We start from the raw sequence: 20,101 nt of genomic DNA on the forward strand, positions 1-20,101 counted from the left end.
CTCGTCCAGATACAACCCTGTCTGTCTGCTCGTCTATCTGTTTGCATCCCTTTCCCTCTCTTTATATAGATATTTATAAGGCGTCTTATTCTAGTCAAGGTTACATTTATAATAATTCCTGATTACATGCCTGTTATCTCTCTCCTATCTCTTCCATAGAGCCTAGAGCCACCTAATCAGCGTGACCATATCTGCCATGATTAAACCTTGACGTCCCCAGAGATAGAATGAGCTGTTGGTTTGCACCACAGACGGCGAGGGTATCTGTGGTTTGAGTGGGTTTACACTCTACGGTTGATTGCAAAACACATTCACAAACAATGTTCTCTTGCCTGTCTCGGGTTATGCATGAGTCAGCAGTTGGTAAGTGTTGCAACAAAGCATGTTTGACGAGACTCGAATCATATGGAGTTGGTCTGTATGAGTTGAATAAGTAATGAGTAATTGATCCTCCATTCTAATCTCTTCCACCAACTCTAATTTATCTTCAATTGCGTTCTCTCCCACATCTCTCCATCATTTCTGGGTGTTTGGCTGAGCAGAGACAGCAACTGCCAAGGTGAGTGTTTGAGTTTCATACTGCTGAGGCCAGGTTATGAGAGAGACATCCGGTCAACTCTCGATGAAACTCAAACAGCTGGAGTGATGTTGGTGCACAGCCACATGGGACTGTCTGTTGGAGGGTCTGCAAGGTAATGCCATGTTAGCAACCTCCATGAATACACTGTTCCAAACAAAGGCTATCCATTTAAAGATTTGTCATACAGGCAATACAATTATTTTAGGCAGTGTGTGTGCCTGCTATTGATTTAGTCTAGCAACAGAGAAGATAATGGAATATTAAACAGGACAGAGTTGATCATTGGAGTCCGAGAATGAGTCACTTACGTTTTCTTTGTTACCATGGAGATCCAGACAATCTTCCATTGACAATCCCAGTCTGCACCCTCCCTGCGACCTGTATGGCGTGTTGTGACTTTCTGTCTGAATCATGGTTTTATGGTCATTGCAGGGGAATCTCTGTCGATGTCACATTCACAGGTGGTGTGCTTGTGTTCACTGACAATAAACCTAATCCAAAAATAGTTTCTGTTTGCTATCTATCTACATATCATATCTACATTTCACCAACATGGGTTTCCCCTATTAGACATTTCTGGTTTAGCGTTCAGTGATGACCACCGACATCCGGTGATTTCCTATGAGAACTGCACTTGTCATTCTCACTTTAAACTACTAGATGACGGTATCGAAGCGCAGACCAATGGCGCTGTCGAAACAGTGCCCTTTAAAAAACCCTTCCATAGGGCTATGCTTTACCATTGTCATCTAGTGGTTTACTGTGAGAACTGCACCTGTAATGCTCCCATTAAACCACTAGATGGCAGTATCGAAGCGCAGCCCAATGGCGCTGTTGAAACAGTGCCTTTTGAAAAAACCTTCCATAGGGCTGCTAGAAAAGAGTAGACATCTCCATACTATCTCAGGTTGTTCATTGTGACCAAAAGAACAGAAAATAACACACATGATGGACTGACCCTTTGCATGTTAGGGGAGGGGTACACATATCAGATTAAAAAAACAGCCTGATATAATGTGTATCCTCTGTAACTCATATGCTTGACAGGTGAACAAAGCTGAACCTTTGGGCCACCGTATTTGATCGCTGTATCAGCTGTAACTTGTTAAATACTTTACTATGAAACCAACACAAAACAATGTGGGGGGGTTATCTTCGAAAAGTAACGTAACTTTATAGTCATGATAAAACATTGTTAATCTTTGTCCTCGAATAACTTTCCAATTACTATATGTAACTTAGACCTTACAAACATGTCTGTGTACGGACACATGTTACGTATATAGTAGGCGACGACAGAGAGAGTGCGCGGGGTATGTTGAACTGTTTCGCGGGAGATGCTGCGGTTGTACGAAAGTATAGTAAGCTGTCAACAGTAAAACCACTTCTTCTGCAACTTTCACAGTCACCTGCGCAGTAACCAAGGTAAAATACGATCGATCTTCTTATTTCTTTTGTCCCATGTGGTTGTTCACAGTACAATGCTGTAGCTAGCTACAGTACCCCGGCTTGGCTGCAGCAGAATAGCTTGTTTAGCTACGCAACGCTACAGTTCGCCAATTAGCTTGCAAGTGAGTCATATGGTACCCATCATGGGTACTATGGCTCGCTTGCAAACTTTCCATGACTCAACTCTTCAATCTAGCTTGCTAGCTTGTTTAAAATTAGCTACAACTTCCTAACTTATGTTACAGTGCCTCTTACTGTAATCAAAATATTTAATATATTGCATGCCAACGCTTGGACGGTAAAGAGCGGACAGCTGTTTTTAACTTTGCATGGAAGCTTGAGTTAAGTTGAGGTTATCTGTCCCATCGTCTCTAGAGCATGTTCTCCGAACTCAGCGCCCAGGGGGAGAGCTCGCCCTCCCTGCTTTGTAGACCTGGCTCAGAGGAGAGGGGCCCCGTGTTCGAGCGGGTGGAGCCAGCCTTCTCTTCCTGCGCAGAGCGCTTCAAGTTGGGGGAGCGGAGCTTCAACCGCCAGTATGCTCACATCTACGCCACCAGGCTAATGCAGATAAACCCACTGCTGACTGAGAGAGCCAAGCAGAAATGGGGTGGGTGCTGCCGGTGTTTGCACTCTCACATACAACTAATCACATATCTCTGGCCCAAATCTCAAATGATGTCTTCTCACTCACTGTTCTCTCCCACCTCTCTCTCTCTCACTTCTCTCTCTCTCCCCCCCCTCTCAGGAGATGACGTTCTGATGAGGAAACTTTGCGACCTGCAGATGGGAGAGCAGTGTTGCATTGTGGGAACCCTGTTCAAGCACATGGAGCTGCAGCCGTCCATTCTGAAGGAGATCAGCGAGGAGGTGAGTAGCATCGTGGATCCCATTGTGGAACTGTCCTATCCTTCTCTTCCTCTCTCTCTCTCATCCTCTCTCTCATCCTCTGTCTCATCCTCTCTCTCATCCTCTGTCTCATCCTCTCTCTCTCATCCTCTCTCTCTCATCCTCTTTCTCTCATCCACTCTCTCCCCGTCTTTTTCCCATCATCTCTTTTTTCCCCTTCTGTCTCCCAGCACAACCTCCTTCCCCAGCCGGCACGCACCAAGTACATCAGCCAATCAGACGAGCTGATACTAGAGGATGAGCTACAGAGGATCAAGCTGGAGGGGAACATCAACGCAGACAAGTTTGTCACAGGTCTCGCCCTCGCCCTAACTAAGGATAGAGGATGCCTCAGGACCTGAGGGCGATCAAACCACTTTGTTTTGAGGACAAACTCCATGGCGACCTTGTGACTAAGTGCTCTCTCTCTGTCTCTCTCCCCATCTCAGGTAGTGTGATTGCAATATACGGGGCAGAGAAGAATTATGGCAAGTTCACAGTGGAGGATTTCTGTATGGCCGACCTCCCCCCTCAGTCCCCAAGGCCAACTCTAAACTCAGACAGGTACACGCACACACACACACATTTCTGACTGGTTCCCCCACATATTCTGATAGTGTCTCCAGTGATGTAGGTGTGACTCTGAGCTGTGTGGTTGCAGGTTTGTGCTCCTGGCGTCCGGCCTGGGTCTGGGCGGCACCGACGCAGACAGCATGCTGGCTCTGCAGCTGCTGGTCGACATGGTAACGGGCCAGCTGGGAGACCAGGGCGAGCAGAGCGGCGCGGCGACCATCTCCAGGGTGCTCCTGGCTGGGAACCTGCTGAGTCAGAGCACCCAGGACAAAGACGCCTCCACCAGGGTGAGGGGACTGATTTAGACGTGACACCCGTTGAGTTGACGTGGGTTGAAAGACTGTCGGTTTGATCATGGAGAAGTTGACAGAGGTCCTTGTGTCCTCTCCTCTCCCCCTCATCTCCCTCTCCTCTCCCCCTCAGGCCAAGTACTTGACAAAGAAGACCCAGGCAAGCAGTGTGGATGCCATGAAACTGCTGGACGAGATGCTAATACAGCTGGTGGTGAGAAGACGGGTAGAGGGAGAGGGAGGGAGAGGGGAGAGAATGGGAAAGGGGTGTGTAAAATATACAGAAATTGAGAAAAGGCTGGTACATTTACAACTTGCCTTGCCCAAAATCGTGTTGAATTCAGGCAAACATTATTGCCTAAACGTTCCGCTTGTGGCTGTTGATAGTTGACTGTGTTTGCCTCCTCCCTCCTCAAGGGCTCAGTACCAGTGGATGTGATGCCAGGCCAGTATGATCCCACTAACTTCACCCTCCCCCAGCAGCCCATGCACCGCTGCATGTTCCCCCTCTCCTCCCCCTACCCCACCCTGCGGCTGGTCTCCAACCCGTACCAGGCCGACATACACGGCCTCCGGTAGGCACACACACACACGCACACACTTCAGTCTGTCATTGTCATTTACTCTTTCTCTCACACTCACACACACATGCATACTTTTCCATTCTCTCGCTTGCTTTTCACTTTGTGTCAATCCCACACACACAATGCAAGAAGCCCTACTGTTCTCAGGTCTAACATGTGATGGTTGAACATGACAGTGTGTGTGCTGAGTGTCCCTGTGGTGGTGTCCGTAGCTTCCTGGGGACGTCTGGCCAGAACGTGTGCGACATTAAGAGATACAGCAGCATGGACGACCATCTGGAGATCCTGGAGAACACACTCCGTCTGAGGCACCTGGCCCCCACCGCACCCGACACACTGGGTAACACACACTCACACTCTCTCACACTCACACACACACACACACCCACAGAGGGGGTGACGGTATGTTGTGACTCCTCCCTCTCTCAGGCTGCTATCCGTTCTACCAGAAGGATCCTTTCATCCTGGAGGAGTGTCCTCATGTCTACTTCAGTGGCAGCGCCCCCTCCCTCCAGTCCAAACGCTTCACAGGTCTGACTCTCTAACTGCTCTGACTCTAGTCTCTAACTGCTCTGACTCTAGTCTCTAACTGCTCTGACTCAAGTCTCTAACTGTCTTGACTCTAATCTCTAACTGTCCTGACTCTAGTCTCTCTGCCTCATCTGTCTCCTCTCTCTCTTGTGACTGTCATCGTTCTAACTCTATTTCCCTCTCCACTTCACCATCCCAGGTTCTGACGGTCAGGATGTCCTCCTGATAGCCATCCCAGAATTCTGCAGCACACGGGCGGCCTGTCTGGTGAACCTGCGCACGCTGGAATGCGAGCCAATCAGCTTCTCCTCCTTTTCCGCCAACGATGACGAGGACAGCGAGATGAATATCAGCCACTGATCAACTTGTGACACACACACACACACTCTCCTGTGCTGGCAGTCTTTCTGTGCATACCAGCTGTGATCAGACATCACTATGAAATAGCTTGTATGATGCTGTTGTATAGCATCATAGTAGAGCACTGTAGTCTCAGAATACACCTTCAACTGAAGCCTGTTACAATCTCAGCTGGATTCTATAATATATGCTCATCAGTCTCATGGATTATTAAACTTGTCTGGGTTTGTATGTGGAAATCAAGTAGGCCTGCCCACATGGCAGAACTTCAATGTGTCATATATGGGAACAACAGAAATGCGAGTGCTGTACTTAAACAAACCTTTATTACTTAAACAAAATAACATGTCTTCTGATTTTGAGCTTTATTGTAGAACCACACTAAAGAATGTCAGTTTCCTCATCCTTCAGGAAAAATTCTCTGTGTCTCCGCATCTGTAAATCAATGTTGTGTTGTTGGATGAAAGAAATGTAAGTAAATCAACTCTTTTATAAGATCCAATGTTTGCTGCTGTTTTGTGTCGTGTGAAAGACAGAAAGACACAGTTTCTACATGGCAACTGGCGTATCTCCAATGCAACCAGCGTATCAACATTACCAGAACCTGTCTGAAATACATTCACTTAGAGCAGGACAGCTGTCAGGACAGTCCTGAAGACCACTAGTTTAATGCTATGACCCCTCCCCTTCCTGTCCCACACTATAGCCCCTCCCCTTCCTGTCCCAGATCATTACCCTCCTCCCTGCCCCCTCAGGGGGACTCCACCCCCTTCTGGAACCTTCTCCGTATCAACACATCTGGGACAGACTGAGAGGACCTATGAGAAGGAGAAGGGACAGGTGTGTGTGTGTTAACAGAACAGACTACTGGAACAAACGGGAAGTGATAACTGTGTTACTGTGTGTGTGTGTGTGTGTGTAATAGCTGGACCAGTCCCTTGGTTTTCCTCAGTAATCATCAACCTTAATCTCGTAGTTGTAATCCAGGATGGAGTCGGTGAACCCTTCCGACGTCGACTTGTCCCACGGGAAGTCGTACCAGGCAGTGGTGCTCTCTGTCGTCGTGGCGACCGTCGTGGTTGTCGGGGGCGACGTGGTCGTGGCCCTCATCAGTCTCTCCTGCCGTAGGCGGCGTAGCCGGGCGAGCCGCAGCTTCCTCAGACGCATGCGCCGCATCTCGGGATCCACGGCGACGCCTCCGTTGCCGAAGGCAGGGCGCCTGTTGCCGCCGACTTCTGTATTCCGGCGTGAGCCGCCGTTGCCGTGGCTGAGCAGGCGGATGGGTTTGTTGCCATGCAGGGCCATGATCTGTTGATCGACACTTTGGTTTACTGAAGCCACACGGATACATGAGAAGGAACAGCTTTGAGAAGGAGTCTGGATGTAGAGAGGGAACTGAGAGAAGAGGGAACGACAGGAGAGACTGGAGGGAGACCAGGACCAGGGAGATCCCCAGAGAGACCAGGGAGACCTCCAGAGAGACCAGGGAGATCCCCAGAGAGACCAGGGAGATCCCCAGAGAGACCAGGGAGATCCCCAGAGAGACCTCCAGAGAGACCAGGGAGATCCCCAGAGAGACCAGGGAGATCCCTACACAGGCTACTGGCTCACCTGTTTGATGCGGTCCCAGTTGGACTTGGCCAGGGTGAAGCTGCAGGCGGTAGCTCCAGGCTCGTAGCCCACCACGCACAGCTTGGTGAGGGGGGAGAAGCCTTCAGCCCGCACCGTCACTCGATACTCCCCTGGGTTCAGCAGGCGCCAGTAGTCCCCTGAGACTCCTAGTGAGGCGGGGGGTCAAGGGTCATGGTTAAGGTTAGGATATATATTGTCATATATAAAATTACAACCTGGGGATTAAGGTTTGGGTTAGGGTCACGGTAGCATTTTACATGAAGTATAAATCTGAGTGTATTGACCTGTGGTGACATCATGGCTAACCCCCTCCACGGAGACAGTGGCGTTGCCGAGGGCGTTTCCTTCCTGGTCCTTGACTATGCCCCGTATCCCACGATGCACCTGGCAGAATGGGAGGGTGGGGGGGGGGTGGGGTCTCAGTTACTGTAACGACCTCCTGCTGCCTGTCCATGCTGAGCATGTTTGTGTCTGTGTGTGTGTGTGTGTGTGTGTGTGTGTGTGTGTGTGTGTGTGTGTGTGTGTGTGTGTGTGTGAGAGAGACACACCTGTTCCATGAAGATGAGCATGGCCTCCCTGTTATTCTCCCATTCTGACAGCAGCTCAGTCTGGTGAGGGAACTTGTCACAGCCCAGGAACATGGACAGCTCAAAACAGTTGGTGTGCAGGTAGCTGAAGTCATTCATGCCTGGGAAGGCAAAGGGTAGAAGGAGAGAGAGAGGGTGAGAGGTTGTGGAGGAGGAGAGCAGGAAAGAGGGAAGAGAAGGAGGAGAAGAAAAGGGACAGAAGAAAAGGAAACAAAATTGCAAGCCGGGCCTGGAACATTCCTCACACCAAGCAGGAAGTCCAAGCAGGAAGTCCGCACTCACTTCCTGCGACGGGTTTCCACCTGGCCCGGTTGACGATCCCCTGCCCTCCGGTGACGTCGTTGCCGTGGCAGCCGCCGTGGTGGGAGCGCGTCATGCTCAGGTGGGTGGAGGCGTAGGAGATGGCCAGCCACCTGAACAGGGAGGCGTCCGCCGTAGCTCTGGGCTCGTCCTCCGGCTCCGAGTCCCGGTAGCCCCCTCGCCCTCTGTCATCCTCCTCCTCCTCCCTCTGCCCGTAGCCCTCGTGGCCCCCATGCTCGTACCCGCCATGCTCGTAACCTTCACGTTCATACCCTCCGTGCTCATAACCTCTGTGGTCGTACCCTTCACCCCCGTGGCTCTCGTGCCCGTAGCTCTCGTGCCCGTGTCCCTGTATTCTCCAATCCTCCTCGGGCTCCTCCCTGTGTCCCCGGTCCCTCCAATCAGGCTCCTCCTGGTAGCCCCGCCCCCACTCCGTCACGTCGTATCCTTCCTCCTCGTATCTTGAAACAGGAAATACAAACACTGCCTTTTACGCCAGGTTCTGACACAGACAGACAGTTCCTCTCCTTGACGTTTTTGGATGCTGGACCTTCCAAGAGTTTGTTATTGAGTGTAGAGAGACCCCCAAAAAACTGAAATAGACGGGAGACAATGTTGGAAAAAGAGAGAAGGGGTAAGGAGAAGGAGCCGGGAGAGAGGAAGGAAGGAGAGACGAGATCCTACTGTCTCTTCTTGCGGCTGTGTGTCCTCTGGTCGTGGCTGTCAGCTTTCTTGGCCAGGCGCATGTTGTCGTAGGGATAAGCCACGACTTTCTCTCCGCCCTGCAGGTTGGCGCCCAGCACGAACGGGATGCTTTCCATCCACGAGATGATGTGTCGCGTCTCCACGGAGATCTGTAACAGTGGGATAGAGGACGTTGTCAGGTTGGTGTGAGGTCAAAAGCTCACAGTGTGTTGACACACACACACACCGAACTGTTCCTCTCCAGGTCTCCAGAGATGGGGACGTGGTGGTTGGGGGTGATCTTGGGCACCATGCCCCGGTCCTCGGCCTCCCACAACACACTGTTCAGGTCTGGAAAGTTCTGGAAGATGTCGTGTCCATCCGCGGTCCAGTGGCCGGTGGTCCATCCACTCAGCTCTGAACCCTGAGGGAGACGAGAGAGAGAAAAAAGTCGAGAGACAGTTGATGCAAATGAAATAGCTAACTTTTTTCCGGTCAAGTTCTTGTGTGGTAGCTTCTAAATGGTTATTTAACCAGTCTAGAACAGCATTTCCCAAAAAAGGTTTCCTGGAACAGTCTGCTTTTACTTTATCATACCAAGAGGTGTACCTGAATACACAGAAAAATGTATTTAGTGTCAAAATAAACAGACATATAAAATGTTGACTGACTGCAAGGAGGGCCTTCTCCTGTCCATCAGGGTTTAGCGAGGGCACCAGGTGTATGCGTATTCCCTCCACCAGGCGGCGCACTCGCGGGTTTCCGTCTTTGTACTCCTTACACAGGTACTGCATCAGAAGCAGAACCATCTCCCGACCCACAGCCTCGTTACCGTGGAGACCCGCCGTGAAGCGGAACTCCGGCTCACCTGAGAGGAAAGAGAAATAAATGTGCATACACAGTACACTGTATACAGTAACAGTAGCGGAGGAATGAGAGGCTGAACCTCCGTAAAATGGCTATAATCACATGCTTACATTGTTCAGTCCTTGATGATGATGACCATAATATATATTTTCATTTTCCAAGATACTATATAATACGCCCACATTCATTGATTGTATTGCACAGTGCCAGAGGAGGCTGTAGGAATAACGGCTCCTCTCGTTACTAAATTGACCAATCAGAATGGCTGTTCTATATTGCAACGTTTGGTCCCAATAAGCATTGAGCTACTTTCCTAAACCAATCAGCTTAATTGGAAAGAGGAAAGTTATCTTATTACACAACAAGGAAGACGGGCCAGTTTCCGTGGAACTTTCTGTCGCGATGTCAACAACAAAAACAAATCTAATCTTCAATTAAATTAATTAAATCTACAAATAGGTGAGTATAAAAGTTAGACCGAATGGGGCCCTCCATTCATACTTTAATAAATGATTGTGTTGGGTTGATAATAGTCTTTAGTCAACACTGTGATTTGTTTTTCATAATTTCCTACTTTGAGTGTTCATAATGGGATGTGAGAATGATTCAGTGTGGCAGTCTGTGGTGTTTCTGTGGTGTTTCTGTGGTGTTTCTGTGGCCGACCTGTCTCATGCTCTGTGGGCTTGTCAGACAGGACCATGGCCAGGATGTCCCGTCCCTCAGAGCTGAGGCCCAGACTGTACACACTGGTGATGTTGGGACACTCATCCCCCACAGACTTCATCAGCTGCACAGAGAGAGAGAGGGACAGAGATAGACAGAGAGAGACAGAGAAACAGAGAGAAAGAGAGAAAGAGAGATAGCACACAGACAGTGTTATGTCATTAACAAGACTGCGGAATAGAAGATGACATGAATAAGACAATTGAGGAGGTGCTGGTCTCTGGTAGTCATGTGAGGTGTTGGGCTGTTGGTTGATTGTGTGAGGTGTTGGGCGGTTGGGTGATTGTGTTGGGAGGTGTTCCAGATCAGCGCTCACCGTAACCATGGCAGAGTAGTTGTGGTGTTTGAAGTCCAGGTAGTCTACCGGGGTCACTTCATTCTGTCTGTAGTGGACGGCATCTGGATCTGATGGGACGGACACACGCAGTGACGAGGGTGTGTGTCTGTGTGTGTGTGTGTTTATGGAGAGAGAGACTGTGTGTGTGTTGGTGTTTGGGGAGGGGATTTACAGTGTGTGTGTGTGTGTCAGTGTGTGTCTCACCAGGCACAGAGCAGCTTTACAGTGTGTGTGTGTGTCAGTGTGTGTCTCACCAGGCACAGAGCAGCTTTACAGTGTGTGTGTGTGTGTCAGTGTGTGTCTCACCAGGCACAGAGCAGCTTTACAGTGTGTGTGTGTGTGTCAGTGTGTGTCTCACCAGGCACAGAGCAGCTTTACAGTGTGTGTGTGTGTCAGTGTGTGTCTCACCAGGCACAGAGCAGCCCAGGACCTCCAGTCTCATGCACAGACTGCCATTCCAGCTCTGTGGGATCACCCTGATGTAGCGCGCCAACATGGGCATAGCAAACTGGTTCAGCACCGGAGTGTGCTGGTCACTGTTCCCAAAGAACAACTACACGTGCAGGGAGAGAGAGATAGAGAGAGGGGCGGGGGGGTTGATTGGAGCAGGATGATTGGAGCAGTATGATTGGAGCAGTATGATTGGAGCAGTATGATTGGAGCAGTATGCTTGGAGCTGTATGATTAGAGCAGCATGATTGGAGCAGGATGATTGGAGCAGTATGATTGGAGCAGTATGCTTGGAGCTGTAAGATTGGAGCAGTATGATTAGAGCAGCATGATTGGGGCAGGATGATTGGAGCTGTATGATTGGAGCAGCATGATTGAAGCAGCGCGATTGGAGCTGTGCGATTGGAGCTGTGCGATTGGCCCAGTGAGAGCCTGACTCACCCAGTCAGAGTAGCCGTCATGGATGGTGATCCACTCCCTGCTGTCATTACTGAAGGCTACGAAGTACGATGTCACAAAGTCTGTCCTGCAAAGGGGAGGTCACAAGCTCACCCACAGGAAATCACCACAACCATTTACTGTGTGAGTGTGTGTGAGTGTGTGTGTGTTGTCCTACTCGTTGCCGGAGTCTCTTCCCTGGGTGATGACCCCGGTGAACTCCGTGGCTCTCCGAGCGTCAATCTCAAACCAGTGGATCTTATCCTCGGGGTTTGCACACCAGGCCCCGCCCCTCATGTCGTCCTCATCCTCAGAACCCTGGGAACCATGGGAACCACACCAGAGTTCTATAAAGGCGGCTTCTGTAACGCCCAACCGAATGTCATACCTGGCACCTAGACATACTACCATTGAGATCATTACATTGTGGCTGTCAAGTAATCTACATGTGGTGAACACCCAGACCACGGCCAGGTTAAGCTATATTGATTTGAGCAGACCGGTAACCTGGACCTGGTTGTGGTTGGGGTACCTGCATGTTGAGTCGGGCCCTGTGTGTGGAGAAGCGGTACTGAGACATGGAAGAGGACAGGAGCTGGTCTGCCTCAACCTTGTGAGACTCCATCCCTAGAGGAGGACATTCTGAGGACACATACACAGACACACACACACACACACACACACAGGCACACACAGGCACACACACACACACAGGCACACACACACAGGCAAACACAGGCACACACAGACACGCACACACAGGCACACACAGGCACACACAGGCACACACAGGCACACACACACACACAGGCACACACACACAGGCACACACAGGCACACACAGACACACACACACACAGGCACACACAGGCACACACAAGGGTTATATAAGGAAGACCTCACCCATGTTGGACTGGCTGAGTGTCAGTGACTGGTGCCAGGTGACAGTCATGTCCATGACTTACTCTTTGGCTCTTTAAAGATGCGCGGTCTCTTCTTGGCTCTCTCCTCCTGCTCTCTCCTTCTCTGCGCTCTCTCTGTCAGCAGGAACACAACCACCACCTGTCAATCACTGCACAACTCCATCAGTTCCTGTTCTCTTCTGCTCTGCACATCAACAGTGTTGACCTAGCTGGGCTCTGGCTTTTGTGATTGATAGTGCATGCATGATTGCACACACAGAGTTACAGTTGAGAAGCCTTCGTCACAGACACTTTGTTAACCTTGTGACCTTCTAAGGTTACTCTTGAGCTGGGAAAGACATATATCTTCCCTGCTGTGATTGGCTGAACCACCACACAGGATGTACCCCGCTGACACCTGTCGTATATCATTGGTTCCTGGCTCCAACCAGCCTCTAACAACAGCCTTTGAGACCAATGACTTCCCTTTCAGTAGATTCAAGCACTATGAGGTCTGAGCCTTTAACTATCCTCAAACTTCCATGAGGTCAGTGACTAGTCTTTAACTATCCTCAAACCTCCATGAGGTCAGTGACTAGTCTTTAACTAGCCTCAAAAAACAGCCTCCAACTCCAACCTTTAAGCAGTCCAGATCTCACCGTGCAGGGTGACGCGCCGTAGCAACACGTGGCAGCTGCAGGTGGTTCTCGTCTGTGTAGTAACTCTATCACGGTGTTCACTCCCTCAGACCTGGTGTCACCCTCTCTCCTCAAACACCCCCCTCTGCCACCCCTCCTCTCTGTTTCTCTCTCTCTCTCTCTCTCTCTCTCTCTCTCTCTCTCTCTCTCTGTCGCCCCTGCCTCTCCTTGCCTTGCCTTCCTGGCCTTCCCCCGGGTCCCTCCCTAACTCTCTCTGTCTCTGTCTCTCTCTGTCTCTCTCTCTCTCTCCTCCAGTCCTGTTGGGATACCTCGTATCACTTTCAACAGGTCATCACTCCACCCCAGGGCTCCCTTCACATTCCCTATCAACACACACACACTCACACACACATACACCTACCCCCACATGGTTTGGTTCTGTTTGCAGAGTGTGAACTCTCATGTGAACCCTGCAAGTCGTAGCAAGAGGACTGTAAGTCTGTGTCAGACCTGTGCCTGTGTCTGACCTGTGTCTGCGTCTGACCTGTGTCTGTGTCTGACCTGTGTCTGTGTCTGACCTGTGTCTGTGTCTGACCTGTGTCTGTGTCTGACCTGTGCCTGTGTCTGACCTGTGTCTGTGTCTGACCTGTGCCTGTGTCTGACCTGTGTCTGTGTCTGACCTGTGCCTGTGTCTGTGAGTGATGAGCTGCCTGCAGGCATGTGACGATGCTAGATGCTCGGAGTGGAAGCACGGTTGTTACATTCTGATGAAGAGTGGATGTGTGGTAGATCAGGAAGGGGATTTACACTGGGCTGGGGGCGAGTCGGGACTACTCACCCTGCTCCTCTCTCTCTCTCTCCTTCTCAAGTCTCTCTCGCTCTTTCTTTTCGTCCTCCTTGTTTGCTGTGGAATGAACGAGGAGTAAACAGGGTTGAGATTGTCACGAAACACCCCAGATTGCAGCCCAGATTGCAGCCCAGATTTCAGCTTTGCATGTCTGTTTTCTGCTTCAACTTTCTGGTGAAAAGTTATATACATTTCACTCATGCAAACCATGTAATACTATATACATGAACATGTAATACATGTAATTTACACTAATTACATAAACATGCATGGACCTTTCACTTACTTTAGAATTTATAGAGTTAAAATGTGTCTTGGAAGTGGTTAGTTTGCTAATCTGTAAAAGGTTAGCGGTCTGTTTTTCGTTATTTCTTTTGTCTGGCTTTACTCAGTCTGTTTGTCAGTTTGTATCATAGGGTTTCAGCCCAGTCTAACTTGCTGCAGTTTCTACATCAGAAAATAAACATGGAATTTAGAACAGTCTTGAGGTTGTTCTCTGGATTGTTCCTGAGGAGTGAACTGGATCTTTACAGTAGATCGTATGTAAAATCTGTCTAATTACCGGTACTGGATGGTCACGTTAGAAACTTTGATGTGCACGTGTGGGCCAAGGTTGGGGTTAAGGGACAGGGATAACAAGACTTTGAATCCCCACAAAAATAACCAGGAAAACTGTGTGTGTTTGTGCGTGCGTGTGTGTGTGAACTTACGTCGTCCATAGTCATACTCATCATACCAGTTACGTTCAAAAGGAGGCTCAGCAGAGGGCAGCTCTGTTTGAGAGAGACAAAACAAACGCATCTTCACAACTGACCCTTGAACAGAACGCTGCACCCAGACACCAAATAGGTGGCAGCCCAGCTACTGTACACACACACTACATGCTGTGGAATTTACGCAGGCTTTTTACGAGATAATTTTTCATAAGCTCTCTGAAGCTTTACAGTCACGTCTCCGGGCAGAGAAAGCAGCCCAAGTGTGTCTGCTAAATGACTAAACTTTGTCCGCTCCACAACAGATGTTGTGGGTTTGTGTGATTACTGTTACACCCAGGCTCTCAACGATCTAGTTAAACGTTTACATCAGAAGCATTTTCAACTTTAGACTTGTCTAATGAAGGGGCGTTTAACCTCACAACAAAACCATGAAACTCTTCAGGCAGTGTGGCACCAGCCGCCCCCTCCACCCCCCCCCCCCCCCACACACACACACACACACACACACTCTCTAAGGAGAAGAAGCGTCTAGCCACACACACACTATGATTTTGCCCCCGTGGCCCAGATTGAGGACAGTCTGGTGGGCTGATTGTTTGAGAGTGTTGCAGAAAGTGGGTGTGACTGCAGCGTAAGTCACCTGTGATGGTGAAGTCTTCCTTGTCTGTGGGGCTCACCTCCTCCCCCTCCGGGAAGGGAAGCTGCTCAGGAGCCTCGACTGGGAGAGGGAGAGAGGGGGAGAGGGAGAGAGGGAGAGAGGGAGAGGGAGAGGGGGAGAGGGGGAGAGGGAGAGAGGGAGAGAGGGAGAGAGGGAGAGAGGGAGAGAGGGAGAGAGGGAGAGTCATATAGTAAGAAGTCAAAGAAAGAGGAGTTGAGAGAAAGAGAGAATGTATGGAAAAGAAAATTGTCATGAAGCAAAGGATGAGTGTGAGAGAGACAGAGAGAGAGAGAGAGAGAGAGAGAGAGGGAGGAGAGAGATGAGGAAATAAAGAGAGAGAGGAGTGGAAAAATTAACTCTTGGTAATGAAACGGTGTTGACTGTATCACATAAAGGTTAGATGAACTCGAACAGTCCCAGACTGTTTCCATGATCCGCACTGATGGAAACAACCTGTCAGCCCTCACAGAGTCCAGGTGGACGAGAGAGGGAGGGAGGGAGGGAGGGAGGGAGGGAGGGAGGGAGGGGAGGGATGGAGGGAGGGAGGGAGGGAGGGGGGGAGGGGGGGAGGGAGGGAGGGAGGGAGGGGGGGAGGGGGGGAGGGAGGGAGGGAGGGGGAAGAAAAAGTGACAGACATACACACATATACACAGACAGACAGACACACAGACAGACATACACACAGACACACACACAGACAGACACACACAGACACACAGACAGACGTACATGTGGCGTCCCAGTAGTCTCCGTCGTCAATCTTCACCTTCCCGTCCACCACTGTGGGGAAGACTGTGGTCTCCTCTCCTCTCCAGTAGTCGTCGTAGGGGTCTGTGACCGGGGCGTCAGTCTCCTCCACCCCCTCCTCAGGCTTCCAGTAGTCGTCGTAGGGGTCTGTGACCGGGGCATCGGTCTCCTCCGTCCCCTCCTCAGGCTTCCAGTAGTCGTCGTAGGGGTCTGTGACCGGGGCATCGGTCTCCTCCGTCCCCTCCTCAGGCTTCCAGTAGTCGTCCCCTGCAACGCACAGGGAAACAGGGAGGTTGTGCCTGCGTGTGTGTGTGTGTGTGTGTGTGGAGATCTTGAGGCTCACCTTCATCTGGGAAGGGGTAATCTGGGTAAGCCTCAGGCTCTGTGGGCGGTTCAGTCGGAATCACTGAGAGGACAGACAGACAGACAGACAGGCAAACAGACAGACAGGCATACAGGCAGACACAGACATAACATCTTGTTGAGCAATGCTTAAAATATCAAAGGGAATGATTCATTGAGGACATACCTACACTCACTCACACAGACCCCATACCTGGCTCTGTGGTGGGGACAGGGGTGGTGGTGGTAGTGGGGGTGGGGGTGGTAGTGGGGGTGGGGGTGGTGGGGGGCACCTTGCCCTTGCGGCCCTTCTCCTTCTTCTTTTTCTCAGCCTTGGGCTTCTTCGTGGCACCCGGCTCCTTGTTCTTCTTCTTGTCTTTCTTCTTCTTCTCTTTGTCCTCCTGTGGGGCTCTTCTCAGCCTACCTGTGGGGGGGGCATGAGGCTCATTATTACAATGTGTGTGTGTGTGCGTGTGTGTGTGCGAGGCAGGGAAAAGCGTTTTCCTGTCTCCAAAACGAACAAACATCTGGGCTTGTACCCGCCCACACGGACAGACCGGAAGCAAGCAGACACCAAAGGTTTCTATCAGCAGCAGAGACAGACAGGCAGACAGACAGAGAGGTGTTGAGGGGCTGACTCGATGCCAGTGAAAGAGAGTGCCAGTGAGTTATACGACTGGGGGCCAGCCTCTCCTGGCCTCTCTCAGGGCTTCTCTCAGGGCCTCTCTCTCTTGGCCTCTCTTAGGGCCTCTCTCCTGGCCTCTCTCCTGGCCTCTCTCAGGGCCTCTCTCCTGGCCTCTCCTGGCTTCTCTCAGGGCTTCTCTCAGGGCCTCTCTCCTGGCCTCTCTTAGGGCCTCTCTCCTGGCCTCTCCTGGCCTCTCTCAGGGCCCTCTCTCCTGGCCTCTCTCAGGGCCTCTCTCCTGGCCTCTCCTGGCCTCTCCTGGCCTCTCTCAGGGCCTCCATGTCTGGCCCTGCCTCAAATGATACACTGCCAGCCCAGGACCACAGCAGAAGCAGCATGAAGCTCATAAATCCCTCAGGCCGCGGTCCTCCGCTCCTTCCAGCTGTAGATTGGATCCCCAGACGCCTGTCCTGAATGTGTACAAGTCCCCTAAGAGACGACATCCCTACCACGCCGTATCTCTGTCAAATAGGACCTTCCGGAATATTCGGAACTTGTTCTATAGTCTCCAGTCATCCTGGATTCGAGCTCAGTCAGTGGAAAAGAACTGATTAGTCAGAATCTGTCTGCAAGATGCTCTGGCCAGCAGAGCTATCTGCCCTGACATTGGCTGCTCTGGTCTTAGTCTGTGCCAACGTGCTTCTTTTCATGTTCATCCCCAGATGTGTGTGTGTGTGTGTGTGTGTGTGTGTGTGTGTGTGTGTGTGGGGGGGGGGGGGGGGGTGAGAGAGAGGTAAGTCTAGGAGTCGTAGACAGGTGAGTATATCTGGACTTTCTCAACTCTGATGGGTGCCTGGAATGTGTGTGTGTGTGTGTGTGTGCATGTGCTTGTGCATACTTGCATTCATTCAGCTTAACTTGTCATAGAGTAAGTCATTCAAGATGTAGCGCTCAAGGCCAGTCATCTTTCATTCATTCCCCCTCCACCTTCTCAGTGTCTGGTAATGTCACAGAAGAATGTGTACTAGCTCAGTGGAAGACATAACAGGCTTCTTATTCATCACAAACCACTTGTGACATTAAGACGTGTCGGCGTATTAAAGCAGACTTGATTTTCCTTACCTGCCAGCGTCTTCTCCTCTGCGACTTCTCTGGTCCTCCTGGTCCTACCTTGGGGGTCCACCTCCTCGAGAGCAGCCTCGTCTCTCCCTGGATCCTCCTGCACCTCCAGCGTCTGGAGTCCCTCCATCCCGCCCTGCCCCCTCCCCATCTCAGGGGCCATGGAGATGACCCCCCCTGCGCTGTGCCCCCCCCGGGGCAGCAACACACAGCACACGGCCAGCAGAGCCCAGCTTACCAGCGCAGCCTCGCCCCCCCTCATCCTCTTCCCTACCTCGGGGTTCTACGGTTGCAAAGTTCCACCCCGGGATTCTGCTGTTGACGAAAGTTCAACCAGATACCTCAGCTAAGTGTCCCAGCCAGGGAATCTTCCTCCGTGTTCCAGAACTGTGTCTCGTCGTGTTCCAGTTCCGAACGCTCCAGATAGCAATCCTCCTCAGCGTTCTGTGGCGTTGTTCTGTGGTTTAGGGTTCAGTGTTAACACCCCCGAGCTGCCTGGCTTTTGAGTACCTCCCCTCCTCCCTGGTGTGGAAGTTTCTGGAGTTCAACACATGCAAGCCTCCACCAGACCCAGACTGAGAGACTGAGACGGGGCTGGACAGGGAGGAGGGCAGGGGGGCGGGAGGGAGGGAGGGAAGGAAGGAGCAGCCCAGTCCCTCATCTAAAAGACAGTGCAGATGGAAGATTACGGTGCAGGTCAGCTGCAACAACAAAGATGAGAGGGTCAAAAGCAGCCCCGCCCTGTCTGACGAGTCTGAACAGGTGCAAAGATCACACACCAAACTGAGCGAGGGAGGAGAGGAGGAAGGAGGGGAGAGAAGGGTGAGGAGGAGAGGTTGAAAGACGAGGCTAGTTGGAGGCAGAGGATGATGAGGAGGGGGGAAGGGAAATTCACAATTATAAAAGGTTGACAGAGAGGGAGACGGCCAAACCAACACCACACACATGCAGGAAGGGACACCAGAGACTGCATAGGAGAATTCCTCCACACGAGAATAGTGGAAGAAAGGGGGGGAGGGGAAAGGGAGGAGAGAGAATGAAAGAGAGAGGGAGGAGAGACTCCTATACTACTGAACCCAATTCATCACAAAAGACTGGAATTCTTACAAAGAACAATTACAACAATGACAAGCAGGACAACACACAGTCGGATTTGGTTTGGAACATGTCTCTCGCTTTCTTTCTCCAGCTCTCTTTCCATCTCTTCGCAGAGGACTTGTAGCATTCCTTCCTGAGGAAGTCGTTGAGCTAGCAACAGTATTAGTCTGTCTGCAGGAAAACTCATTTTGTGCCAAACTGCCATGGAGAAACACACAGGAGAATGTTTGAGCAGATGACAAGAGCATGCCCTTTCGGGGGACTAATGCTGTCTGTGCCCTGCTCTCGTCAGTTCCCCCTCCCTGTTCTCCTCCTACACACACACATTTGACACTCTCACACATGCTCTTTCTCTCTCTCTTACACACACACACACACTCTTGTGTCTGGCAAACACTGAGGAAAACGTGGCCTATACTATACTCTTTCTGTTTAAGAATTTGAGACAGCTACAGTGTCAAGAAAATAAATAGAATAATAATTAGCCCGATGTTCAGTTTAAGATTCCAAACGGGATCATTTTCTGGGTGTCTCAGCGTTGAAAGTTGTGAAAGGTTATATAAGTGGTTTCAGATAAGCATTCCAAATGGAAATGACAAAGGCTTTCTGATTCAAATCAGATGTTGTTTTTCATAAGATTTCCTCTGTTTTCTTACTGGGAAAGGACCTCGATATTCTGGTCTCATTCTCTCCTTCTCGCTTTCCCCTTTCTCAGTACTTGAGGACGCACCTCATCATATACGCAGGTCAGATACAGTATCATCTAACTCAACTAGGACTTAATAAAGAGGGAATTTGTTGTCAACTAACACTGTGGACCTTGAGCCAGTCACCCAAAGGCCAACGACCACAAGCTTTTCACAAACTCTCATAAACACTGATTTAGTCACCAACATCCCCTTATGGTCCTGGAGGGAGGGATGGAGGGAGGGGGGGGGGGGGGGGTAGGGGGGGGGGTGGGGGTAGGGAGGGGATGGAGCTAGGGAGGGGATGGAGCTAGAGGCGTTAAAAGTGTGTGTTATTCCATGAGTTGTGATCATTGGATGAGTTAGAGATGAGTTCTGAAAGTGGTGAAAGCACACACACACACACACACACACAAAAAGACAGACCCCCCCCCCCCCACAAACACACACACACCT

At 50.7% G+C, this 20,101-nt stretch overlaps 3 protein-coding genes across 3 annotated transcripts; 1 reads left to right on the plus strand and 2 right to left on the minus strand.

The window, feature by feature from the left end:
• Positions 1–1,729: 1,729 nt before the first annotated feature.
• pold2 (polymerase (DNA directed), delta 2, regulatory subunit) lies at positions 1,730–5,749 on the plus strand. The gene is made up of 11 exons (XM_047048308.1): positions 1,730–2,005; positions 2,405–2,636; positions 2,775–2,896; positions 3,106–3,229; positions 3,364–3,478; positions 3,576–3,774; positions 3,911–3,991; positions 4,195–4,352; positions 4,574–4,701; positions 4,791–4,892; positions 5,092–5,749. The coding sequence occupies exons 2-11, from the start codon at positions 2,408–2,410 to the stop codon at positions 5,250–5,252; spliced, it is 1,419 nt and encodes a 472-aa protein (XP_046904264.1). The 5' UTR covers positions 1,730–2,005; positions 2,405–2,407; the 3' UTR covers positions 5,253–5,749.
• aebp1b (AE binding protein 1b) lies at positions 5,560–16,371 on the minus strand (the record flags this gene model as incomplete). Its single annotated transcript, XM_047048306.1, has 21 exons — positions 5,560–6,560; positions 6,864–7,030; positions 7,169–7,268; positions 7,433–7,572; positions 7,754–8,232; positions 8,456–8,625; positions 8,703–8,879; positions 9,127–9,323; positions 9,986–10,109; positions 10,362–10,450; positions 10,791–10,935; positions 11,274–11,358; positions 11,449–11,588; positions 11,803–11,912; positions 12,236–12,307; positions 13,649–13,714; positions 14,368–14,430; positions 15,014–15,091; positions 15,761–16,045; positions 16,122–16,184; positions 16,335–16,371. Coding segments are annotated over 21 exons (3,147 nt in total), but the record flags the coding sequence as incomplete, so codon positions are not given.
• A 3-nt stretch (positions 16,372–16,374) lies between these two features.
• Positions 16,375–18,649, minus strand: LOC124486597 (nucleolar protein 58-like; the record flags this gene model as incomplete). The annotated part of the gene is made up of 2 exons (XM_047048309.1): positions 17,865–18,649; positions 16,375–16,544 (listed from the first exon to the last, which is right to left on the minus strand). Coding segments are annotated over exons 1-2 (429 nt in total), but the record flags the coding sequence as incomplete, so codon positions are not given.
• Between the last annotated feature and the right edge of the window lie 1,452 nt (positions 18,650–20,101).

Source organism: Hypomesus transpacificus, chromosome 24, assembly GCF_021917145.1.
Source record: "Hypomesus transpacificus isolate Combined female chromosome 24, fHypTra1, whole genome shotgun sequence".
Lineage (NCBI taxonomy): Eukaryota > Metazoa > Chordata > Actinopteri > Osmeriformes > Osmeridae > Hypomesus > Hypomesus transpacificus.